Below are 24,102 nucleotides of genomic sequence, written 5' to 3' on the forward strand. Positions count from 1 at the left end.
AGATCCCTTTCTGAATATATTTGCATACATTTCCTCCCTGCCCATTAGGTTGGCGGTTGTGTTTTCCCTCTCTGACGCTCCAGCACCTGCATCAGAGGGCTTTTCCAGATGGATTCACAGGCTGGGCTGGAAAACACCTGCTCTGTCCCATGAAACTGGAGACATCCCTGCCTGCTCCCAGCCAAGGCACTGAGACAGGGGTTGGTGTGGTGGGACAAGGGTGGCTTGGAGCAAAGGAGACAATTGGCAAAGGGTAGGGACTGCCTGATCTGCTTTCCACACATCAGAGTGGAGCTGCCTGGGATTTCAGCAGGGATGCCCAAGGCCAATGAATGGGTGCTGGTGAAAGCCAAGCACTGATGGCCCTGCTGGTCCCTGGTATCCCAGGTTCTTTGGAGGTGTGCAAAGAGTTTTGACCCATGGAGCATGGAAAGCTGAAGGGGAAGGAACAGATTTGGGGTCATCTCTTCCAAGACATCCCCTTCCAATCCCCTGGTGTGCCCATGGAAAGAGCCCTTGTCTTTCTCTTCTCCCTGCACTCCTCTTTTCATCTTCTTGTCCCACCCAAGGGAAGAAGCCCCCTGCAGAGGGGTGGCAAAGGTTTATTCTCATCTTGCACCTTCCCAAGAGGAACTGATGGACTCCAAATCCCAGCATTATCTCCCAGTGTGACACCAGGAACCACCAGCTGAGGTGACCATTAGAAGGATTTCATGGGAGCAGCCAATCAAGCTGGAACAGGGTGGTAGGGTTGGGGTGTCCCTGTGGGACATCCCTGTGTGGCACATGAGGGCCACAGGAAAGCTGTTGCAGGGCAAGGGACACCCAGGCTCTTAGAGAAGAGAAAATGGGCACATGGAGTGGAACCAAGTAAAAATAACCCTTCCCTCCTCCCGCCCTGCCACAATGCAAAGTGCCTTGCGCCGGGTGTCTCCCTGCCTCCCAAAATAATGCCGGGTGCTGCCACCACCCCGCACGGTGATGCTCTCTCCATGCCTCCCGTTTCCATGGTGACCACAAAGAATGTCGCCAGGGTGACAAGGAGGCAAGTGAGCTGGGATTTGATATTAAAAATGAGATTTTGGGGTTGTTGGGTTTATTTTTCTCTTCCCCCCCCCTTCCCCACTCCCCCCGCACAACCCCTCCTCCTTTACTTCTATTTTTGGGGTTTCCCTCTCTGCCTCTGTTGGTCTGGAAGGCTTCTCCTGCAGAGTCCCTGGGCCAGGCAGCAGCAGCTTCATCCAGGGCCCTTCTCCACCTCTGCCTGTTCCTGTGAGGTGATGGCTGTGGGATGAGAAGAGGGACAAAAGGGCATTTCCTTATCACTGAAACATTTGTTTACTTCTATCAGGAAGGCTTCCGTGCTTTTGCCCCTAGTGGTGCTCCAGGTGTCTCCCTCCATCACTGCTGCAGAATGTCACTCAGGCTGCATCCAGACCTCCTGGGAGAGAGGGCAACCTCAGTGATTTGTCTAAGAGAAGGAAATGATTCTGCATTCCCATAGGGGCTGGGGAACAAGGTGGGGTTGAGCACCATGGGCACCTCTGTGCCTCACCATCTCTGTCCCCATGACCAGGTCTGGTTGGCTGGGCAGTTCTGGAACAGAACAGAGATGGCATGGTTGGAGGAAGATCTCAGAGGGAGCATGGCAGGTACAAAGAAGTCCAAAACTTTGGTTTAAACACCCAAAGTCAGACCTGCTCAGTGCAGAGAGAGCTTGAGGGTTTGTGCTGGCTTAGCTGGTGTCACAGGAATGCAGGACCATGGGTGTCCAAGCAGGGGCTGCTGGCATCGAGGTAGCTCTTCTCTTCATGCCCAGGCAGGAGAAGGGGCAGGCAGCATTTGGTCCCCTCCCCAGGAGCTCTTGCTTTTCAATGCACCCATCTCTCCATCCATCTCCAGTCATGCCTCTCTCCCTCTCTCTCTATCCATTCTTCCCTTCATCTTCTCAACCACCACTCACTCCTCCTCTCTCCATTCACCTCTCCATTGATTCCTCCAAAGATTCCTCTGTCCATCTCCATGGCTCTCTTTCCCTCCTTTCATCCATCCCTTTACCCAGCCCTCGTCCCACCCTTTCATCCCTCCATCCCTCCATCCCTCTGCCTCCCTCAGTCCCCACAGCGGCACTGGGAAAGGTTGGCGGAGTGGGGCTATTTTTGGGAGCGTCTCCCTGGCAACGGCTGCCACCACCGTCTGTGGTGGCTTTTACATAGGTGCTAAAATATTCCACACTTCTTATTAAAGACGGTGCTGGTGGAGACGGGCGGGGGTGGCGAGTGTGAGCCACCCCGCTGCTGGGGCCGGCGGCCATGGGGCGGTCAGGGCGTGGCACTTGGGGGGCCTGGGACAGCAAGGGGCTGGTGACATCTTCAGCATGGCATCCCCATGTCCCTCTCAATGGCTCCTGGAAGTGCCACCTGTGTCTTGGCTGCCGCACCATGCACAAGGTGCAGCTATCCGTCCTCCTGTTGCAAAGGCAGAGGGAAATGTGGTGAGGTCTCGAGAGCAGCCAGCAATGAGGAGTGAAAGGTAGAGAGGGTGAAACCCAACCTGAAGCTGAGGTGGCCACTGGGCTGCACTTGGTGGCTTTGCCCATTGTGGGAAGGAGCAAGATGCCTCACTCCCATCTTCATCCCTTCACCACATGAAGAGGAGAGGCCTGTCATGGTGCCAGAGGGATGGAACACTTTGCCAAAGAGCAGCTGGGCAGATAGTGGTTAGCAGCTCTTGGGAAACAACCCCCACAGGCCCTAGAGGCAGAGCTTTTGGGAAAGTAAATACCCCGCTGAAACTGATTGAGGTCCTCATAGGGATGGCAGCAGAGGGGATGCACAGCTGGCCCTGCTCCATCCAGGCACAGCAGCTCCCCAGGAGCAGTGGGGAGTGGCCAGGGTGCCCTGGGGTGAACTGACCATCCAGGAGGCTGATGTGCTCCTGGTTTGCAGGTGCTGTGGAGCTGGATTGCTGTCTGCATGGAGCTACTAAACCCCCCTCTGCTGCCCTGGCAGTGGCCTTGCCTGGTGGGAGCAGGCTGTGCTCACCACGCTGGTGTTCAGTGCCACGGCATATTGTGCAGAGGTCATCCCATATGAAACACCCTGGGAGGATTTTGGGAAGCAGGGTCATGATCCCTGCAGGATTGAGGCCCAGAGGAGACTCAAAACATGTTTTTTAAAAATATTTTTTGACTTTTCAGCACACACCTTAACTATGGGGACAGCAGATGAGACACCAAGACAGAAACCATGCCCTGTAAAATGGCATCCTGGAGCAGGGCTGTCCCCAGAACCCTGTGCCTACAACCCTGTGTGCTCAGGGGTCTCTTCAGCCTCTGGATTTGTTGCAGCAGAGTCCCTTGCCTTCTGTCACCTTTTTAAAGCCTCTGAGATGCTGCTGGCCTTGGAGACCCAAAAGAGGTTTCTTGGAGAGGTTTCCCGGCAGGATGGCTGTGCATTATCCCGGAGCCCTGAGGGCTGCTCCCTCCGTGTCCGTGCTCCTGTCCCAGCATTATCATCCCGGCAGGAAATCACCAGCTCTGTGGAGTGGGGAGGCAATGCCCCACAGCAAACACCCTGCATCAGCTGGGAGAGCCTGGTCCTTCCTCAGGGCGAGGTGTCAGCCCAGCACCCCAAATCCAGGTGGGAAAAAAACCCTCTGACGAGAGATTGGTTATTTAATCTCTGTGCAGCAGCCCAAGAGGAGGATTCACCTCCTTGGGGGCGTCTGGCGGCCCCACCACCCCTTTCCCTCCGCCGATGGTTGCTCTGTCTCCCCCATGGCGGCTCCGCAGCTCTGAGCTCACATGCGAGGATGGGCTAAAGTAGCGGAAAGCTGTTGGATCCTACCACAGAGTTACTGACTTCTCAGCTACAGACTGCATAGCAATCAGCGAGGGGGAGAGGCAGCCAGGGAAAGGGAGCGGAGCGCGAAGGGAGGCAGAGTGTCAGCGAGAGGGGGGATCTGGGGACTGGAGCAGGGGGGCAGCAAGGGGCACGGGCAAATAGCGCCAGAGAAGGAGGGAGCCAGGCAGGAGGGGGAGACCTAAACCCGTCGCTGAGCCACGAAGGCACATCAGCACTCCGTGGGATGGACGCTCCTGGGAGCAAAAAATTCTGAGAGGCAGAGGCAGAAGGAGAGCGCTGGCGTGGGCAGGGCAGAGTTAGGAGAGGAGCAGGTCGCAGCGGAGAAGTAGCTCTTCGGAGGGGGAAAAAAATAGACCTAGGCTGGAGGCGAGCGAGGGCTGCAGAGAGACTTCCCCGATTCCTCCGGTCCGGCTGAGGCATTTGATGGTGAGATGGAGAGAGCGGCCGCTTTTCCCTTCCTCTGATGCTGGCTCGGCACGGCTGGAGCAGGCGGCAGGACCCGGGTAAGAGGCGGTGCCGGGGCGCGCTGCTCTCCTCACCGGCATGAGAGCGGGAAGGGCTTTTCTCCCTTAAGAAAATAATGGATTGTTTCATTTGCGTTCGCTCCGAGGAGCAGCTATAAATATAACTTAGGGAGAGATGCGTGGCTTCGTGTGAGCGTGCCAGTGAATAATAAAGTTGCCTTGTGTGCATGGCGTATGCACGCACAGCCACCGCGGGCCGAGGGGCAGGGGTGGGCTCCTGCCTCTAAACCTCCCCAACTTCCCTCCCCGCCCCCTTGCCACCCTGACTTCTGTCGCTTTGCAGGTAACTTCTTCGGTTTTTTTTCAGTTCCCCACATTTTCTTAGAATCTTCTCGCCCTGCGCTGGGTCTTGCTCACCTTTTGCTTCTCCTGCTCTGTAGATTCTTCTCTGTGCTGGCCCCGGCCAGTTCACAGAGAAAAAGGCAGCTGGAGACCTGCTCTCCAAGCTCCCGGGTGCAAATGGGGCCAAAGTGGATGTGTTTGTTCTCCTGCTGCCTGTAGAGCTTTTTTAGCTCCAGACCTGCCCCCTCTCCCTTGCCTTCCCCCTCTCCTAGCCCCAGCATGGCTGATCCTGCCGGTGCTGATCCAACACCCCCCAGATAGGCACAGTGCAAAGGCTCTTCTACATCATGGGTTTGGGTGAAGGAGCTCTGGAGGAAGCCATGAGCAATCTACCAGAGAAACTCTGCCTTTGCTCCCTGTTGACAAGGTTGGCTTCCCCACTGGTGCAGGAGTGGGCAGGCAGGTTTGCATGGTGCTGCCAGGTCACCTCGGACATCCCTGGCCCTTCAGGCTCCTGGGAAAACTGCCTGGCGTCATCCAAAACCTTCTGTCAAGAGCCTGGAGTTTCCTATCCCTGCTCCCCAGCCCTGATTCCATGGATGGCAAAGCAAGCAGCAGCTCTGGGGCCTCTCCCTTCTCCCCTTCCTCCCCTTGTGGGGTGTGCAGTGAAGGGCAGACAGTGACAGTGCACACGGGAACGTGTGGCAGAGGTGACGTTGCTCCAAGGCCACCCTCAACCCCTGCTCTGTGCTCTCCTTGGCTTCTTGGGAGGAGTCATCCACAGCAGGTGGGAGGTGTGGAGATGAGCCCAGGGCTTGGGGTTACCCGGAGCCTGGGAAGGATCAGGCAGGTGCATGGGGAATGCATCTTGACATATATACAGGAATGTGTCCATTCTCTATTCACCACCAGAATTGGCACCCACAAAAGCCTGAGGCACCCCGGCAGTGTGTGGCCAGTCCTGTTTGCAGCCACTGAAAAGAATAATAAATACAGGGAAAATATGTGCCTCAGAGGGATGCATGAATCTGGTGGGGACAGGGAGTGGTGGGAAGAGGACAAATGGTGAGGATGGCCACAGAGAGGACAAGCTGGATAGGGATGATCTGGAGGGAAGTGGGCTCCATCTCCTCCACCTTTTTCTCTTTCCATCTTTTCCCCTGGTTGGGTGCTAAGATCAAGTGCCCCGACGTGTGGTGCTGGCAGGGGGTGGGCAGTACTCCTTGCCCGCCCCCCACCACGGTTTGCAAGGGAAACCAGAAAGTGAGGAGGTGACTGGGGAGGGATGGAGTCGCTTGGCAGGACCGGTCCGCACTGACCCCTCCTGCCCCTCGGCCACGCCCGGGAAGCAGCTGCATCCCTGGGGTGGTGTCAGCGGCAGGAGGGTGCCAGCAAGGACGGTGATGGATACCTGCGCCCGCCGCTCACTGACATCAGCCGGACGCAGAGCGGAGCGCTTAATGGCCCTCTGCCCCCAGCGAGTCCCGCTATCCCGCTTCTCGTTATTGCACCGGGTTGGCTTAACCCGGCAGTGCGGCCAGGGATCGATAGATGGATGCTGGCGTCTTAGCAATCGATCCCTTACTCATCCACGCGGCTCCCAGCCTCCCGCTGGCGCTCGCTTTTCTGTGAATGGCACGGGCTGAGTGAAGCCGTCTGCGCTTGCGAAACTGAGTCAGGCTGAATTCCTGCTCCTTGACGTCACTGCTCCTGTGCCCCTTACCAGGGCGGAGATGCCCCACAGGGAACCACCAGAGGCATCGGCACGGCTTTCCTCGCCTGACGAGGTGGTTTCAATGGAGATGGCTGGGATTGGAGCCCTTTCTTGGGAGAGATGCTGATTCTCTGGCAGTGGGGAGCTTGGGACAGGCAAGGCCTGTTTTTGGGCTGGTTCTTGCCCTCTGAGGCTCGTTCTCCAGCAGTGAAGGTGGTGCTATGGCGCAGGCTGCTGAGGGATGGGAGTTGGCTGCGATGTGACCCTGTCCCCATGCACTCCACGCCTGTCCTCCCGAGAGCCTGGCAGCTTGCTTCAGGGACAGTTTTGACATTCACCCACTGGTTTATCTGGGGAGGAGATGTCCACCATCTCCTGGCACCAGCCATGCTGGCACAGCAGCACCGCTGCTGCTCTCACTGGAAATTAGGGAGTGGAGGGTGGGGAACAAGACACTCTCCAGCCCGGCACCTCCCCACGCCGCCAGCCAGGGGCAGCTGCCGCCACTCTGCCCACGCTCCATGGCAGTGGGTCTGCCCCTCACAATCTGGACGGCTGTCTTATTTCTATGGCAACATTTCTCTTGAAACACTTCAGAGGGAGCCTGGTGGTGTTGGATAATGAGTGAAGCAGCGTCCCCCTTTCTTATCCCCTGCAAAAGGCTCAGAGAAACGACCCTGACACCTCTCCCCACCTCCTTCCCTCCCTGGCAAGCGTTACCAGCATTGGTACAAAGAGCTGCTGGCCTTGTCCCAGCTGCCTCTCAGCTGCCTGTTCTTTCCCCTGCCTTCAGCTTTGCTCTCCCCTCTCCTCTCGCCGGCTCCCTTTCTGCTGGCAGCCTGCTAAAGAACCCGCGCAGACTGACCAGCTGAAAGGAGTCTTAGAGCAAGTGGATGTGGAAAGTGCCTGTGCTGTAGAGGAGGGTGAAGCCCCGGGAGAGCTGTATAGATCGGCCCCGCCAGCAGCGCGGTGAGTGCGGGGGCTGAAGGGCACCGGGGATCCCAGAGGCTGGGCAGACAGGCGCTGCATCCCTCTGAACAGCTCGATGGCATTGCGAAGAGGCGGTGCCTGCCTCGGGACCAGACACAGCGGCCCCAGAAGTCCTCTCCTCTCCCGTTCCCGTTGCTCCCAGCACCAAGGAGCAGCTCGTGTCTGGGTGGAGGTGAGCCGGCAGAAGTTGCGGGTGCCAGCAGGAGGTGAGCAGGCAGGGTGCCAGCGGGAGCGGCTGTCGCAGCCCGGAGCAGCAGGGGTATGGCAGCAGCCCGTGGTGATGCCGGGAGGGATTTGGCAGTCCGGACAGCCTGCGGGTTCAGTCGCCGTGTCCCGTTTCGCACTGCTCTCCTCCAGCCCGACCCTGCCCGCCGTGGCAGCGCCTCCCTGCCGGAGAGCTGGGGGCAGGGGAAGGAGGGGGCAATGGCCCTCGTACTGCCTGAGCTGAGCAGTATTTCGGCTTGGCACCTTCCAGATGTGCTTGTTAAACCTGACGGATCAAGCCGCAGCAACACAAGTTAGCAAAACTCTGGTGAAATAGTTGATCCGCTCTCTGCGGGAATGCGGTTCTGCAGCTTACCTGGGATGCTCCCTCTACTCTGTTTCTGGTGCCTGGCAGGCATGGCTGAAAGGGGAGAAGCTGGGGCCCTTTCAGGATGCTCGTGGCTTGCTTGGCTCCCTGTTAGCGCTGGGACCGTGGGGGTGAAGGGAGATTTTTCCTCTGTCACTGATGGGTTGGTGCTTAGCAGCCAGGCCAGGCTGGGAACTCAGCTGTTGTGCAGCAGCTGCGTGCAGAGAAGCGGCTGCAGCCTCTCTCAAGCAGGGGCTTGGCATAGAGCAGGCTTTGCCCTTGCTGCTGTCACTGTTGTTATTATCATTCAGAAACTATTTGCAGGCACCTGCCTTGCCGGGTGCTTGGCAGAGCCACCAGCAGTCCATCCTTGCCCTGTCAAGAGCACAACTGCAGCCGGCAGGCAGATGATGTGAGACACCCTTGCTCCCGTTTTCCCGCACACCGATAATCATCCTTATCCCTTGACTAGCCAAAAGCCATCAAGACATCCCAAATGGCCAGGCACTTTGTGCTGAAGAGATGCTGAAGCACAGGGATGCTGCTGGGAATGGCCTTACTTCAGAGCTCCCACAGGGCAGGATGCCCAGTGAAGGGAGTTCCAGGGATGTGGAGACTAGTGAAGACACCCTTAGCACTGTGCAGTTGTGCTGAGAAGCTGGAGCAGGTGACCTGAGTGCATTTCATCTGCTTGGGATATGAGGACCTCAGGGACAGCCCTGAGCCTTCAGTTTTCCAGGTCTTGCAGGTTTTGCATCAACCCTTTGGGGTCTAGTCCATGGTTTTGGCAGTCGGGGTGCTGGGGGTGTCAGCCCCTGTGTTTCCTTGGGAGCAGGTGGGATGTGGTCTGCACCCCGGCTGCTGCAGAAGTTCGGTTCCTTTTTGACCAAGAATACCACCCAGGGAAGACCAGGGACCTTCAGAACATTTAATTTTTCCTGTGATGCCAGCTCCTAAGAATAACACCCACCTTCCTCACTCAGCAAGAAAAAACAGGGACTTCTCCCCAGCTGCCACTCCAGCAGTATTGTCTCCTCACAATCCTGCTCCGTCAACCCCCAGCTCCTGTGCCTTGTACCCCCAGCCCCATTTTGGCCAGAGAGGAGTGGTGAATGCCGGTGCCAGTCTCCCCAACCCCACCTTGGGTGGTCTGAGGTCCTGGGGAGCAGGCAGCTGTTCTTGCAGCGCCGTTGTCCGGACGGTGCAGCTGCAGCAGGGATCGCTGGGGCGGTGTGGGAGCAGGCAGGAGGTGATGCTGTCACCTTTCTGTGCCTCTTCCTGACTTTGTCATCCTGGGCACCTTTGTGTGGTTCCCATTTTTATCTGTTTTTTTCTCCCTCTCACTCTTTCTCTCCTTCTCTCTTCGCTTTCTTCTCTCCCCCTCCCTTCAGCATGTGGGCTGATCACTGCTCAAACTTTTAATTCAGATGGTAATTGGAATAATAATACGGGCAGAATCCTTCTGGCTCCGTTGCTGCAGCTGGCTTCAGGGAGCTATGAATAGCTCTGAGTCACACACTGAGATGGTTTAACTTCAAATCATTTTGTTTTGTTTTCATATTACCCATCCTCAGGCTCCAGAGCTTCACGGGGGAAAAAATATCCCCCCTTCTCACTCCACTCCAAAATATAAACCGGGCAGAGGCACATGAATAAAAATCCTCTCTTGGAGAGGGAAACTGGTCAGCGGATCACGCCTTGAGGGGCAGATGGGGATTGTTGGCACTTAATCTATTTATAATTATTGAACGAAAAGGCAGAAGTGTGTATGTAAAAATGGTATAGAGTTGATTACAGCTTCCTCCCCTCACCTTCCATATGTCAGTTGCCTTTTTAATATGGTAAAACTCTCCTGCACAGTGACTGTGCCTTCGTGCAGCGCCTGGCAGCCTGCCCTGCAGGCACGGAGCAGCCAGAGCTCAGCCACTGACTCCTGTGGCAGGACAGCCCCCCACGACCCCGAGCTGCCCTATGAGCCCCAGCATGAACCCTGGGAATATTCAGGAGGAGAAGAGCTAGAGTTACAGAGAGGATGGAGAGGACACACGCGGGTCTGCAAGGCTCTGCAGAAAGGCAGAGGTCCCTCCTCAGCTGCGGGTGTTTCCGCCCTGGCTCCCCAGGAGGCGAGAAGTTCGTCTGCCGTGTTGTCACCGTGCCCGAGCTGGCAGGATGGGGCTGTGGATGCTGATCCCAAGCCAGCCTTGCAGCCAGTAAGAGGGACAAAGGCACAGAGCAGAGCGCGACCAGCGGCTGTGGCAGTGACCACAGACAGGAGAGAAGCATTTGCCAGACAACTCCAGATAAAGCAAAGACTAAGAGTGTAAAAATACCCTGGGATTTTTCCATCGTTGTCGTTCACAGTGTATGTCCCAGAGCACCAGATACGGTTGTTATAAAAAGAGAAGTGGGGGAGTGCTTCAGCGTGGACTTTTCTGTTCTGTTTCATGAGACTCTTCCATTGCAAATTTAAGGAAGGATTGACAATATATGATCTACTCTGGCAGGGGCTGGAGAAAGACAGGGACGTGTGAGGCGCTGCACTGTGTACAGGGGACGGAGCAATGGAGGGATTGCTGTGGCACCAAGCACCTTGACCTTATTATCCTGCAGATCCCTTGGAAAGGGACGGCAGCAGCTCAGCCCCACGTGCCTGCTCAGGGCCAGAGCAGAACTGGGGTGGCAGCGTGGGCTGGTGTGATGGCTTGTGCTGCTGGAGCACGGTGTCACACGGGAAGGAGGAGATGACTGCAGCACCGTGGTGATGTCCCCGGCATGGCTCGATCTAAGGCACAGGAGGGGGAAAGTGGCTGGGAGAGAGGGAAGGGTAGCACATGTTTTGGAGCTGGAGGCAGCCCCAAAGCCTCAGAGGTGTTGGGGGGCTTCTGCAGGCCATGAAACACTTGGGTGTTCATGCACACCGAGGACAGGCAGCAGAGGGATGGGAAGGAATCTGTCCAGGCTGCAGCCTCCTGCCTAGCATCTCTCCTTGCTGCACCCACCAGCTTGGTTTCATACCATTCCATAGAAGTAGCCACTGACTCTGCAGCTTCTGCCTTCGCATGTGAGTCTCAGGAGGCAGAGCAAGCTCCAATAAATGTCCTCAGGCTTGCTCTGGATTCGTGTCTCTGTCCTCAGCCAGGCTTTCCTCCCCCTTGTCCATGTGACAGGCAGCTGCCTGTTCAGGATATGAATATAATCCCCTTCTGCTGGAGACATCTCTGATCCTTCCCCTTTCATTCCATCTGTGTTTCAGGTTTCCAAGTTGCAATGGGACCTTTTCACAGCCATTTGAACTATGTTGGCATAGGATTTGGGCTGCTGGTAAGCCCCCTGGCCTTGCCAAGCTGGTGGCATTGATTTTGCCAGCAGGGGTGTCAGTGGTGGCCCTGGTCCACCAGCTGCTGGGGAGGGACAGTGACCCAGTGTGGTGGCAGTCCCCAGCCCAGGCGTTCCTTGCTTGCCTGTCTGTCCTTCCCATGGTGGCACCACGCGCTGTGGGGGTGTGTTGGGGTGGAAGTGGGAAATGTGTTTATTTTTGTTCGTCTCCTGGCTCGTGCCGCTCTGAGTTTGTGGCACTCGGTATTACTAACACTTCCCTGTGCCAGCTGGCAGCAGGGGATGAATCAGATTGGCAGCACCACAGCGTGGACCCTTCACTGGCCCTCCAGCTCACAGTGATGCCTGTGGCCAAAGTGCTGGTGGTGTCTCCTGGCCCTGTCCGGGGTGAGTCCCCAACAAGCACCCATGGCTTGACCTGGCTGGTGGGGGTGCCTCAGTGCCCTGTGGGACAGGGTTGTTTCCTCTGACCCTGCTGCCTGCCTGGGCTGGATCATCCCTGTCCCTCCTCTGCACTGGAGGTCTCAGGCAGCTTCATGAGCTGCTCTCTGCTCGCTGGCAGCATCCCCAACTGGATGCTGGCTCTGCAGCCAGGAGGACAGCTTATCCTTTTCCTGCCAGAAACACCTTTTGCACTTGTTGTGGTTAAACTCCAGCAGCAACTTAAGCATCACTCAGCCCTTCTCTCCCTCTCACTGCCCCCAGCCCCACTGGAGAGGGGAATCAAAAAGAAAAGGTAAACTTTATGGGTTGAGATAAGAGCAATTTAATAATCAAAACAAAATATAACAACATTAAATGTTAATCATATTAATATTATCAACAATAATAATAATGGTAGTAATAGCAGTAATAAGCACAGAGAGAATACCAGGACCCAAGAGAAACAAGTGGTGCACAACCCAATTACCACCCAATGGCTGCCCCTTCCAGTTAACTCCTCCACTTACATACTGGGCATGATGTTCTGTGGCATGGAATATCCCTTTGGCTAGTTTGGACCAGCTGTTCTGGCTATGCTCCCTCCTGGATTCATGTGCAGCTCCTCAGTGGCAGAACATGGGCAACAGAAAAGGCCTTGGCTTGGAGCAAGCCGTACTTAACAACAACTCCAACATGTCTGTGTTATCAGTGTTATTCTCACACTAAATCCAACACTGTGCTGGCTACTATGAAGAAAATTAATGCAGCCCTAGAGAGAATCAGGGCAGCAGTTGATTGCTTCCTCCCCCTCCCCAGCTTTTGTCAACTCAGCACACGTGGAACTCAATGACATCACAGACCTTGGAGTGTTGGTGGTTCTGGTTGTCCCTAGAGCCAAGCTGCAGAGGTATGTGGTTCTCCTCTCTCTTCTGAACAACCTGGTGTTCTAAACAGGGGGATTTTGGTGGCCACAACTAGCACTGCTGAGGCTGCAGAAGGTGGCACACTGCTTGTCAGTGTCAACAGCCTGCATTGCCTGCACTCTAGGAGGACAATTTGGATTGTCCTGCTTGCTGCTGCCCAGAGTATCCTGAAAAATGTCACAGCCATTTCATATGTTTGGGCTAATGATGATGGTCTACCCAGAATCTCAAGGCTTGCAAGATAATGATGACAATGATGGTGATGATGATGAGGCTGAAGAGTCAGGAAACTCCTACCACTCTGAGCTTTCTTCACCCTGGTGCAAGAGCAGTGACAGCATAGATGACAATCAGACAGAGGATCTGGGAGAACCCACCCCGTTTCCCCTGAAGCCTGCTCAGTCTCACACGGTAAAAAATAAACCAGTGGGGTTGGCCAAGTGTGCGCTGGAGCTTGAGGAGGAAGATCAGGAATTTCAGGAGCCATTTTACAAAGACATGGGAATGTCTGACAACTCTGCTGGAGATGAGAAGCCCAGCCAGACCTATCACCTTCCTGGGCATCAGAGGTTGCCTGCTCTCCAAAAGCCTGGCACAGCACCAAGAGGCTTCCACAACCCTTTCCAGCACAGCTCAGGCCAGCACCTGGGGACAGAGGCTGCTGCCAGACAGGCCCGTGCCAGTGACCATTATGTGGGACACCCAGAGAGCACCACAGGAACAGATCCCCACAGGCTGCATGGAGGGGACAGCAAGGACAGCGAGTCCCCATCCCTGCAGTCCACCTACGACTTGCTGTGGCAGGAGAACAGCAGCCTCAGGCTGGAGAACGAAACGCTCAAGAACGTGAACCTGGTGCTTATGTCAGAGAACTTTGCGTTCAGGCAGGTGTTCAGAGAGCTCAAGGAGAACAACCCTGTGTTCAGGGAGAAGGAAGCCATGCTCAGGCAGGAGTACAGCGTGCTCAGGAAACAGTGTGACAGGCTGGAGGATGAGAATGACGAGCTCAGGAAGGACAATGCCGAGGTCAGGAGGATGTTTTACACCTTCCAGAGCAACCTGAAGAGAGAGGTGAGCTTGGTGTCCTGCCTGCAGGAGCAGCTGAAGGCCAGCCAGGCTGAGCGAGAGAGGGAAGCCAGAGAGTCCCAGTCCTTAGTCCACCAGGCTGAGAGTCGCCTTCAGCTGATGAACCAGAGGGCTCTGGATGCCGAAACGAACGTGGAGAGGCTGAAGCAGAAGATCTTCATCCTCCAAGGACAACTGGAGAGATGCAAGCTGGAGAATGAAAACCTGAGGACAGACTGGCCTGGAAGCAGCGAAGCAGAACTTAGGCATCACCAAGAAAAACCCCCACAAGCTCATAATGGGCAAAGATGGCTCCCTCAGGCAGCTCCTGCCTCAAGAGTGCTGCCCGTTGTTGCTGAGGTCCTTGAGTCTACCAGAAAAATTCTCAAATTTTAAGCAGAGAAATATCTGTGAGTGCAATTCTGTGTGAGTTCCATGGGTCCGTGCAAGGTCCAAGGCCATCAGTCTCTTATTTGCAACCATTTACTGCAAATTAAAGCATTTCCTTTCCCATTCTCAAATGTGTGTGCTCAGACTGGTAGCCTTTATCCTTTGTGGAGATACTTTCCTTGTATTAAGTACCAGCTGCAGGTTGTGATGTGTCTTTAGCTGCTGATACTCTGCTTGGGCACTGTGGAGTCAGCAGCAAAGGCAGCCCAGGCTCTGAGCTGCACTGTCCAGCTGTGGTGGACTCTGCACAAGAGGCTCTGTCACAGCTCTGACTGACCTGAGCACCCATGTGGGAGCCAGGAGGATGCACAGCACCACAGCTTGAACTGGAGCTGAGCAAAGCCCTCAAATTTAATCTGCTTCCTTTGCTCCTTCTTGGGAAGGGGGGAAAGGTGAGGAGCAGAGATCCAGGTGTTGCTGCACATGGTTTCACAAAGCTCCTTAAGTCCTCCTTCCTTTCTTTTGGAGCTGGCTGCTGCCTGGGCCAGAATTCCAAAATCTCTAGGAATGATGCACCTGTTTCTGCAGCTGGAGAAAGAGAATTGCTGGTTGTAGAAACTTTCAGGAAATTGTGAATTACTCATATGTGTGAGCTGTGACAGTACCTTCTCTGTTATTGGGGTCAATGCTGGCTAAGGATGAGCTTGGCATACCCAGGCTGGATGACAATGATGACAGCTGAAAAGGATTCCCTTCCCTGGCTGGGGCTGGCAGAGTGGTGTACCTAAACTTTCCACCTTTGCCACCTCCCAAAATCATGTGGAACTCTGTTGTCTGAACTCAAATTATCACTCTAGTTAGTTTCATCCCAGCAGGAGCATCTGTATGAAGTGACCTCTCCATCACATGAACATTTCTGATTAACTTAGGTTGCCAGCTCCAGGGTCTGCTATAGATTTAGCCAGCTGCCCAGCAAAAATTTTCCTTCAGAAAGACTTGTATGTTGTAGGGCAGTGAGTTGGTGGGAGCTGGCAGAGTTCAGTGTCAAAGTGCTTTTTCCTGATGGGGATTTTTGGGCAACTGTTCATTTTGTCTCTATATGGTGAATTGTGGAGTACAAGGTTATTTTCTTCTCCTGGTCTCATAATACCCTTGGTCTGAACAACCATGTTTGTGTTGCTGCAGAGCTTTAACTGCCTCAGTAACAGAGTAATCTTCATCCCATCAGAGGTGATGTCTGGAGCTGCCTTCTTGCTGCTTTCCAGTCTGTGGGTAAAGCTGGTGGGCACCCCTTGCCATGTGCAGCCCCATTCTGCAGCACTGATGATGAGACAAGGATGGTTCTCCAGCTTTTCCATCCTAGGCAACATCATTTGCTGTTCCTCTCCCCTGTCCTTGCACAACCACTTGCAAGCAGCTCTAAGCCTTATATTTGATCCCGAAATCCTTGTGTTTTTTCCCATATGTGACAACCAGTGGCTGGTGAGGCTGGGAGGGAGCAAACTAGCTGGCTCTGTCTGCATCTGCACTCTGCACTGGCTGCTGTAATCCAAAGGCTACAATGCAGGATTAGCATGGGTGTACAAAGCCCTTCCTAATCTGTGAGTCATTACTCCCTCAGTGCATTTCACTTCCCAGCAGCTCTGGGCAGGTGGAATAGGTTGGCTCTTGAGTCTTTGGCTTCCCCATTCTGTTTGGGAGGACTGGGTTGGGACATCTGCTGGACCAGGACTCCACTGCTGAGCTGCTCCTTGGATGCTGTACACAGGGCATGCCACAAGGTTTGTTTCCTCTAACTTGGCTCCTCCTGAGACCTTCCTTTTTGTCAGGTCTTTTGGGCTCTACTCATTGCTTTCCTTCTTTGATTTGAAACAGGGGGGGATGTTCTGCACACCCTGGAAAAAATCCCCTGAGGGTTAGGCTGGACTCATTGGGATCCCCAGGGGTTGCTGTGCATTTCTGTGTTTTGTTAGTCCTTGTGTGAGAGGTATTTAGCCTGGCTGAGCTCTCCTCCGATGTAAGCTCTGATATTAATATAATGGCTCAGGGTGAGGGCCCTGTGAGCTGCTCAGCTGCTGTGCCCTTGGTCAGGAGAGTGGTGTCCATTCTCCTGCAGGGCTGCATCCACCATCTCCTCACCTGCCTGAGCCAGGCTGCAGCAGGTGCCCCAGGGAGACCTCCCAGCACAGCCTGTAAAGGCTGGGAGCCCTGTGCCTGCTGCTCTGGACTGGGATGGGTGCTGTTGGGGGGATCTGACTGGGTTTTGCTTTGTCCTTCTCTGCCAGGCGCGTGCCCAGCAGTGATTGCAATGGCAGTGCTGGTCCCAGCTCGCCAGAGGTGAAACCTGGAGCTGCCCAGTCCCTGTGAGTGCTGCTGCATGAGTTCCCACGCCCTGCCAGCTCCCACGGCCCCCTGACATCTGATGACAGAGCGAGCCATGGGCAGTGTCCGAGTCAATCGGTGAGTAACCCTCCTCTCGAGACCTGCTGCTGCTCTGAGTGACCTGGTCCTCCTCACCTGGCCTCTCAGACCCTAACTTCAGTCTGCCTTCATTTAAAATTACCTGTCACTATATTTCCTGTTCCAAGAAATGACTCCTCTGTCCTTCTCCAATCCAAAGCGTGCCGTATCTAAGGGTATTGGTTGGAGGAATACTATGGAGGAGAAGCAAAGCACTACATGGTGCTGGACCAGAAATCACAGATTCCAGCAGCACTGCAGAAGCCACATGTTCCCAGGAGCCACAGCTCCAGTCACCAGTACTGTCCTTGCTGTGAGATGTGGATGGAGGCCCATGCTGGAGGACTCCAGCTGATGTGTCAACACTGTGGGGTGGGAGGGAGACACTGCCAGGGTCCTGTGAGGCTGCAGCTGGTCAGGCAGGAGGACAGAGCACTCTTTGTGCTTCAGTGCACTCTCCTGACTTCCTCAGTGGTCAGAGCACCTTCTGCCATTCCATCTTTAAGGAGCATCTGCAAGTGTCACAGGATCACATGGCGGGAAGTGTCAGAGCTGACTCTGAGGGAGGGGAGCCAGAGGGGCAAAGGTCTCCCAGAAAGTGTGTGTGTAGCTTCTGCCAAGGAAACTGCCAGTGCTTCGGCTGTTGATTTCCAAATTACACCTTTGGCTTTGGATAAGGGATGCTGCAAGACACACATGTTGCTGTGGCAACAGAATTGTCCTGAGTGCAGGAAGTGTATAAACATTGTCACCACACACCGTGAAATCAATGAGCAGAGCAGAGAAAATAGAAGCTCCCAGCCTTGTATTATATGAGGCCCAAAATGTGGTCAGGCTGTGGGTGCTTGCTCCCAGGCTTCCTGGCTGTGCCACCTGCTGTCTGGCTTCAAAGCCTTGTATCCCTCCTCACCATAAGGGCTGGAAGGGACCACAGAGCTACAAGCTGCTTTGATGCCCTGTCAGGACTTTGCTAGATGCAACCTCCTGGCAGCAGCACTCAGTGAACATTGCAGCTGATCTCCTCCAGCTTGTTCAGGTTGGCACAAAGGTGCAGTAACCACTGAAATGTGCTGCTGTGAGATCCAGCAGGGAGGCACTGTAGCCCTGTGTCTTGGTTTGAAGGACAGGTGTCTGCCAATAAAAGCAGAAGCTTCTCTTTGAAATGGAGGCTATAACCCCCCCCCCACCAAATTATTATTATAATTTTGAAATTAAGGGGCTCTCAGGCAAAGATACAGGACTTAGGAATAACAGTTCTTTACTAGGAAAATTAAAATAGAAATACAGGATTACAAAGAACAATCCCAACCACTGACAGATTCAGAATACAACCTGACACCCTGTCAGTCGGGGTGTTGGTAGCAGTCCCATTAAATGGTGGCTGCAGTCCTCCTGCAGTGGCAGGTGTGGTTCAGCTGAAGCAGTGCTCCTGTAGAAGGGTGCAGTTTTCCTCTGTAGGTCCAGAGATGATGTGGAAAGGTTTGGCTCTGGAATCCAGTGGGAAGAAGGTAACTTGCTGTCCAAAATCTCATTTTTTTATCTAAATAGGAAAGGCTTGGCTCATCTCCCTGGCTGGAGCATCTCCCAATGGGATATACACACAGTCCCATACAGTGGGACTTAATGGGCCAGCAGCAGTTGATATCTTCCAGGAGGGAGGATGAGTTGAGTAAAGATAAAGATGACTGCCCCATCTTGTCTTAAAGATGGCCCATTAGCAGATAGTATGTGCCACAGAGATAAGGAATCACTGCCCCACCTGGTTTTAACAGATGGTGATAGAATGCACATTTCTGGCCACATCAACCCAACACACCCTGTGAGCCACCCACATCTCCTGCCCTGGCTGCCTCAGTGCTTGCTGTTGCCCTTCACGCATTCCTGATGGAAGTGCCTGTTCCTCCTCTTCCAGGTACAGCATTGTCTCAACCGAAGAGGATGGCCACAAGGTCTCAGCACTGGGCAGCATGAACGGGCACAGCCACAACGGGAAGGGCCACGCTCCCCGCAGGAAGCACCGCAACCGTTTCGTGAAGAAGAACGGCCAGTGCAACGTTTACTTTGCCAACCTGAGCAACAAATCCCAGCGCTACATGGCCGACATCTTCACCACCTGCGTGGACACGCGCTGGCGCTACATGCTGATGATCTTCTCCGCCGCCTTCCTGGTCTCCTGGCTCTTCTTCGGCTTCCTCTTCTGGTGCATCGCTTTCTTCCACGGCGACCTCAATGCACCGGCGGTGGCGGGCGGCCCCTCTCTCCTCAAGCCCTGCATCATGCACGTGAACAGCTTCCTGGGGGCTTTCCTTTTCTCGGTGGAGACACAGACAACCATCGGGTACGGATTCCGCTGTGTGACTGAGGAGTGCCCGCTGGCTATCATGGCAGTGGTGGTGCAGTCCATCGTGGGCTGCGTGATCGACTCCTTCATGATTGGCACTATCATGGCCAAGATGGCAAGGCCCAAGAAGCGGGCCCAGACCCTCCTCTTCAGCCACCATGCCGTCATCTCCGTGAGGGATGGCAAACTGTGTCTCATGTGGAGGGTGGGCAACCTGAGGAGGAGTCACATTGTGGAGGCCCATGTCCGAGCCCAGCTCATCAAGCCCTACATGACAGAGGAAGGGGAATACCTCCCCCTGGACCAGCGGGACCTAAATGTGGGCTACGATGTGGGCCTTGATCGTATATTTTTGGTCTCACCTATTATTATCGTTCATGAGATTGATGAGGAGAGCCCCCTCTATGGGATTGGCAAGGAAGAGCTGGAGACGGAGAATTTTGAGATTGTGGTTATTCTGGAGGGGATGGTGGAAGCCACAGCCATGACCACACAGGCACGCAGCTCTTACCTTGCCAGTGAAATCCTTTGGGGCCACCGCTTTGAACCGGTTGTGTTTGAGGAGAAGAACCACTACAAAGTGGATTACTCGCGCTTTCACAAGACGTACGAGGTGGCTGGCACACCTTGCTGCTCAGCCCGGGAGCTGCAAGAAAGCAAGATGACCATCCTACCTTCTCCACCACCTCCCAGTGCCTTCTGCTACGAGAATGAGCTGGCACTCGTCAGTCAAGATGAAGATGAAGATGATGATGAAATGGGTGTGGTGTTAGCGGGCAACACCAAGGAGGAGGGAGGGATCATCCAGATGATGGATTTTGGAAGCCACCTGGACCTGGAGCGGCTCCAGGCAACTCTGCCTCTAGATACAATCTCATACCGCAGGGAGTCAGCCATCTGACTCCTCCAGCCTCCCCGTTCCGCACCCATTGCCCACAGTCTTCTTTGTTCCGTACCCATACACTGGATAAATCCCTTCACCACCAAATTATGCCTCCCATGATTGCCTCTCAGCCCCCGAGCACACCAAGGCCTGGAGCTGCTCTGATACACTCCCTTTCTCATGAGGTCATACTGCCTGGAAGAGGAGTGAGGATACACTACTCTTTCTGGGTATACAGCTTGGGCTAGAACCCTTTTCCTGCCCAGAGACAGGAGAGCAGCAGGCCTGTTTCTTGTCTCTGGAGAAGTGACAGGAGTCCCTGCCTTCAGTGGACAGATTGGGACCCACAGAAAGTGTTTCTGCTGCTGAGGCAACAGCAGACTTTCTGTCCCCTATCACTACGGGTAGGGCCCACAGCTGCCAAGGATCATCACTGTCAGTGGGAGAGGAGTGGCACTAAACACTGACCAGATGAGGATAGAAGGGAGAGTTTGGGACTCCTGGAGGGAGTGGGGAAGGATCTCAAGGGAGGAGTTTACTTGCATGTTTGTTGTTTGTTGCACACGATTCTGTATATAAAAGAGAAGGAGAACTGAAATCGATATTCTTCCATGCAAACACCAAGCTAGGAGACGAGGACACTCTACACAGGCTGCTCTGCACTCTCCTTGGCTTTTGGTGTCTGTCACCTCCAGAAGCAGCTTGGCTCCACGGACTCAGATCCAGTTCTCCCAGTCCTCTTGAGAAACATGTCCTGCTCCTCTCCTGAGATACCTGGCAGAGGAGGCAGGGCCCTGTGCTGACCACAGCCAGACTGCTCCCTGGCACAGCACAGCCAGGATGACAGACAGGTGACCTGACTGGACAGCAGACCCTCCACTTGCTCCTTTTGCCTCCTCCACTCTTCCCCCTGATGCCATCAGCTGTAAAACAGAATTTGTAACTATTTATTTTTAATAAAGTCTAATATCCCAAGGGGAGGTTTGGAAGCAAAGGACAGATTCCAAGGCTGCAGCCTTGTGTAGAGACTGATGAGAGTTATTAGGGCTGGTGTTTGCTATTTTTATGGCAGATTTGTATGACCCTGAAAGGTCCACCACAAGGGCTCTGATGCTCTGGGTAAAGATCTATAACAAGAGGCTCAGATAATTTGCTCAGGGAGAAGGTCATACATGTGTATGGAGGGAATAATCTGCATTAAAATTAGCAGTAGGATCAGCCAAGTAATACTGTTTGCTTTGCAGGTAGCAAGAGTTTTGCCATAGATATACTTGGTGAAGACACAGAGATGTGCAAGACATTGCTTTGTATACAAAAACTCTCAAAAAAACCCCAAAGCCTTTCTTTTTGTCAGAGGCAAGTGGAGGGATTATAAGGGAGGACATCAACCAAAGCTAGACTTCTAACATCACTTTGTTGTCATTTCACAAAAGAGGTGAAAACTTGATGAGCATCTTCCTTTGGGAGCAGTAGAATCACCCATTCAAAACTGCAGATGAGATGAGGACAGAAAAACAAACGGAGCTCAGGAAGCTGCTCCGGGCACCCAGGGTCTGTGCTGTGGTGGGGAATGGCTGAAGAAGTTATGTCCTACCTAATCCCTGATCTACAAAGCAGAAAAAACCATCTCAAATCAATTTGGAATTGATTCAAGAAGCAAAGGAAGAGGGGAAGAAAAAGAAGGGCAAGGGAGGAAACAACAGATCTGAGATGAGGAAGCAGAGACAGCAGGCAGATGGTAGAGAAGGAAGGGGAAAAGAGGAATAGAAAGCAAGGTTATATGGAAGTGTATTTGAGAAAGAGCACAAATAGACTCACGAGATGTGTCTAGGCTCAGACATGGTCATTTCTTATCCTGGGATGTAAGTTTTGTGGGGGAACAGCTGTCCTGCCTGGGTTTGCTCCATTTACTGCAATAATTCCATTCACCAGAATAATTCCATTCCCCAACACTCTCTGGCCCCAGCCATTGAACTGGTTTTCTACTTGATGGACAATGCACCCCTTCAGTTTCTCCAGGACAAATGCTTTGGGGGACAGTGTCAAAGGCTTTACAGAATTACAGGTGGATACCATCCACAGCCTTGCCCTCATCCTCAAAGCAGGTCACTTTGTCACAGAAGGAGATCAGGTTGCTCAAGCAGGACCAGCCTTTCCTAAACCCATGCTGGCTGGGCCTGATTCCCAAGTTGTGCTACATGTTCTGTATGATGGCAAGGTGAATTGCTCCATGACTTTTCGTGGCACTGAGGTCAGGCTGACAGGGCTGTAGTTCCCCAGATCCTCCTTCCAGCCCTTTTTTTAGATGGGTGTCACACTGGCTAACCTCCAGTCACCTGGGACATCTGTGGCTAGCCAGAACTGCTGATAAAATATGGAGAGTGGCTTGGTGAGCTCTTCCACCAGCTTTCTCAGTGTTCTTGGGTGGGTCCCATCCAGCCTCACAGACTTGGGAGTGTCTAAGTGATGCAGGAGGTCACTGAACATTCCCTCCTGTATTGTGGGGCTTTGTTGTATTCCCTGTCCCTGTCTTCCAGCTTAGGGGACTGAGTACCTTGAGGACAAGTGGTCTCACTATTAAAGACTGAGGCAAAGAAGGTATTAAGTACCTTAGCTTCTACCTCCCTCCTGTAGTGATCCTCAGCTCCAGAGCCCATCTGCCAGAGCAGTTTGCCTCAAAGCCTTCACTGAAATGATGGATTCACTGGATTTTGAGTGACCCTATCCCTCCTGGTTCTGCTGGTGCTGAGGCAGAGCTGCCTCTCCTCAGATCTCCAATGCTCCCCCACTTGGGAATTGGGGCGCATCTCTCAGCACTAAATTCAAGAGTTTTCTGGCTTAGGAAATAAAGTCACCCCCTCCTTTCATTATTTACTTATTTTCCCCTGAGGGAATAAGCAGGGGCTGGTATTGACCTGGCTTTTAATACAGCTTTCAGAGTCGTGTGCCTGCCACTGGCCATGGAAACAAGCTAATGGACCGAGAGAGAAGGACTTTGCGTGCGAGGACACGGGCATTCAGGACACAGGCTGGGGTGGTGGCCTCCAGGAGAGGGGGACCCCTCATGGCTGGGCACCCCCTCACTGACTTACAGCATCCTTTGGGGACAGGTGGCAGTGCTTGGTGGGGATGAGGTGTGGGACACTCATTGATCACCAAGGAGTGAGCGTGCAGAGATGCCAGGCAAGGATGGTGCACCAGGGCCAGGGCATGCACAGCTGGAGTGGTTGGAACAGCACACTGCCACCCCTCCCTTCACATGGCAGGGCTCTTGTGGGAAAAATGGGACAAGACTGCAAGAAATCTGAGGGAACAGGAATCATTCAGCCATCCTGGTTCCAGCCCCCTCCATGTGTCTCAACCTGCTGGATGTTTTCATGTCGTGTTTGGCATCACGATGGAGAAGACAGTGAAGCACCGAAGAATACCCAGCTAAACCCCTGCTGTTCATAATAAAATTGCAAGAAAGCTTTCAGTGCTGTCAGATCATTAGAGAGGGGACAGAGAAGGGGGTTGAGGGGAGGGGGCAGAGGGAAGGAGAGGAACAGCCAGTGCAGGAAAACAGAGATGATGAGTAAATTTCTGCTTATCAGACACTCCCTGTGCAGCTGTGCTGCTGGTGCCACACACAGCCCCTCCAGCAACATGGTGCAGCCATTCCAGGCTCTGTTCCTGCAAGCTGCACACGTGCCCACAGGCTCTGCTGATACACAGCAGCAGGACTTCCTTCTGACAGGTGCTTCTGCACCTGCACACTGGAATCCCAGAGCAATTGTACACACTGCAGGTGCCTATATGGGTGTACCACATGTGGGGGCATAATCCATCCTACACCACAACTTCATCCCATAAACACCTAATCACGAAAGTGCCACACAACAGCAAGTGTCTCAACAAGTGTCTCAACAAGTGTCTCTCTGGCCGTATGATGGAGACTCCTCTACACACCCTGTGGAAAGCCACTGGGAAAATCCATCCTGGAAAACTGTTTGCTACAGAGAAGACTTGACATTTTTAAGGATTCTGCAAATCAGCTGTCCAGGCCATTTATAACTGTAAACACACCAAGCATTTTACCTTTTGCACACAGTGTGTGGAGCATCAGGTAGGTGACACCTCCTTGTCCTGTGCTCTCCAGAGAAGACACCTTTAATGAGGGCATGTCCCTGGCATCCTTCCCTCCTCTAGGATCTGATGGAAGGACTGCTTCCCTAAGACCTGTCTCTAATCCTGAGGGACTGGCAGCTTGCTTTTCAGGAGGAAGACACTGCTTCTTTGTTTATTCAACCACAATCTATATTTCTTTCCTGTCTTACTTCTGAACATGTTACTTG

At 53.7% G+C, this 24,102-nt stretch overlaps 2 protein-coding genes across 2 annotated transcripts; both read left to right on the plus strand.

Moving 5' to 3' along the window:
• Nucleotides 1–2,992: 2,992 nt before the first annotated feature.
• On the plus strand, nt 2,993–23,240 carry KCNJ4 (potassium inwardly rectifying channel subfamily J member 4). Its single transcript, XM_079305187.1, has 3 exons — nt 2,993–4,369; nt 16,370–16,544; nt 18,457–23,240. Exons 2-3 carry the CDS (start codon nt 16,507–16,509, stop codon nt 19,784–19,786), a joined length of 1,368 nt encoding a protein of 455 aa, XP_079161313.1. The 5' UTR covers nt 2,993–4,369; nt 16,370–16,506; the 3' UTR covers nt 19,787–23,240.
• Nucleotides 12,554–14,215, plus strand: ENTR1 (endosome associated trafficking regulator 1). The gene has a single exon (XM_079305188.1). It carries the CDS (start codon nt 12,804–12,806, stop codon nt 14,088–14,090), a length of 1,287 nt encoding a protein of 428 aa, XP_079161314.1. The 5' UTR covers nt 12,554–12,803; the 3' UTR covers nt 14,091–14,215.
• Nucleotides 23,241–24,102: the final 862 nt, after the last annotated feature.

The sequence above is a fragment of the Erithacus rubecula genome, assembly GCF_903797595.1.
Source record: "Erithacus rubecula genome assembly, chromosome: 4".
Taxonomy (NCBI): domain Eukaryota; kingdom Metazoa; phylum Chordata; class Aves; order Passeriformes; family Muscicapidae; genus Erithacus; species Erithacus rubecula.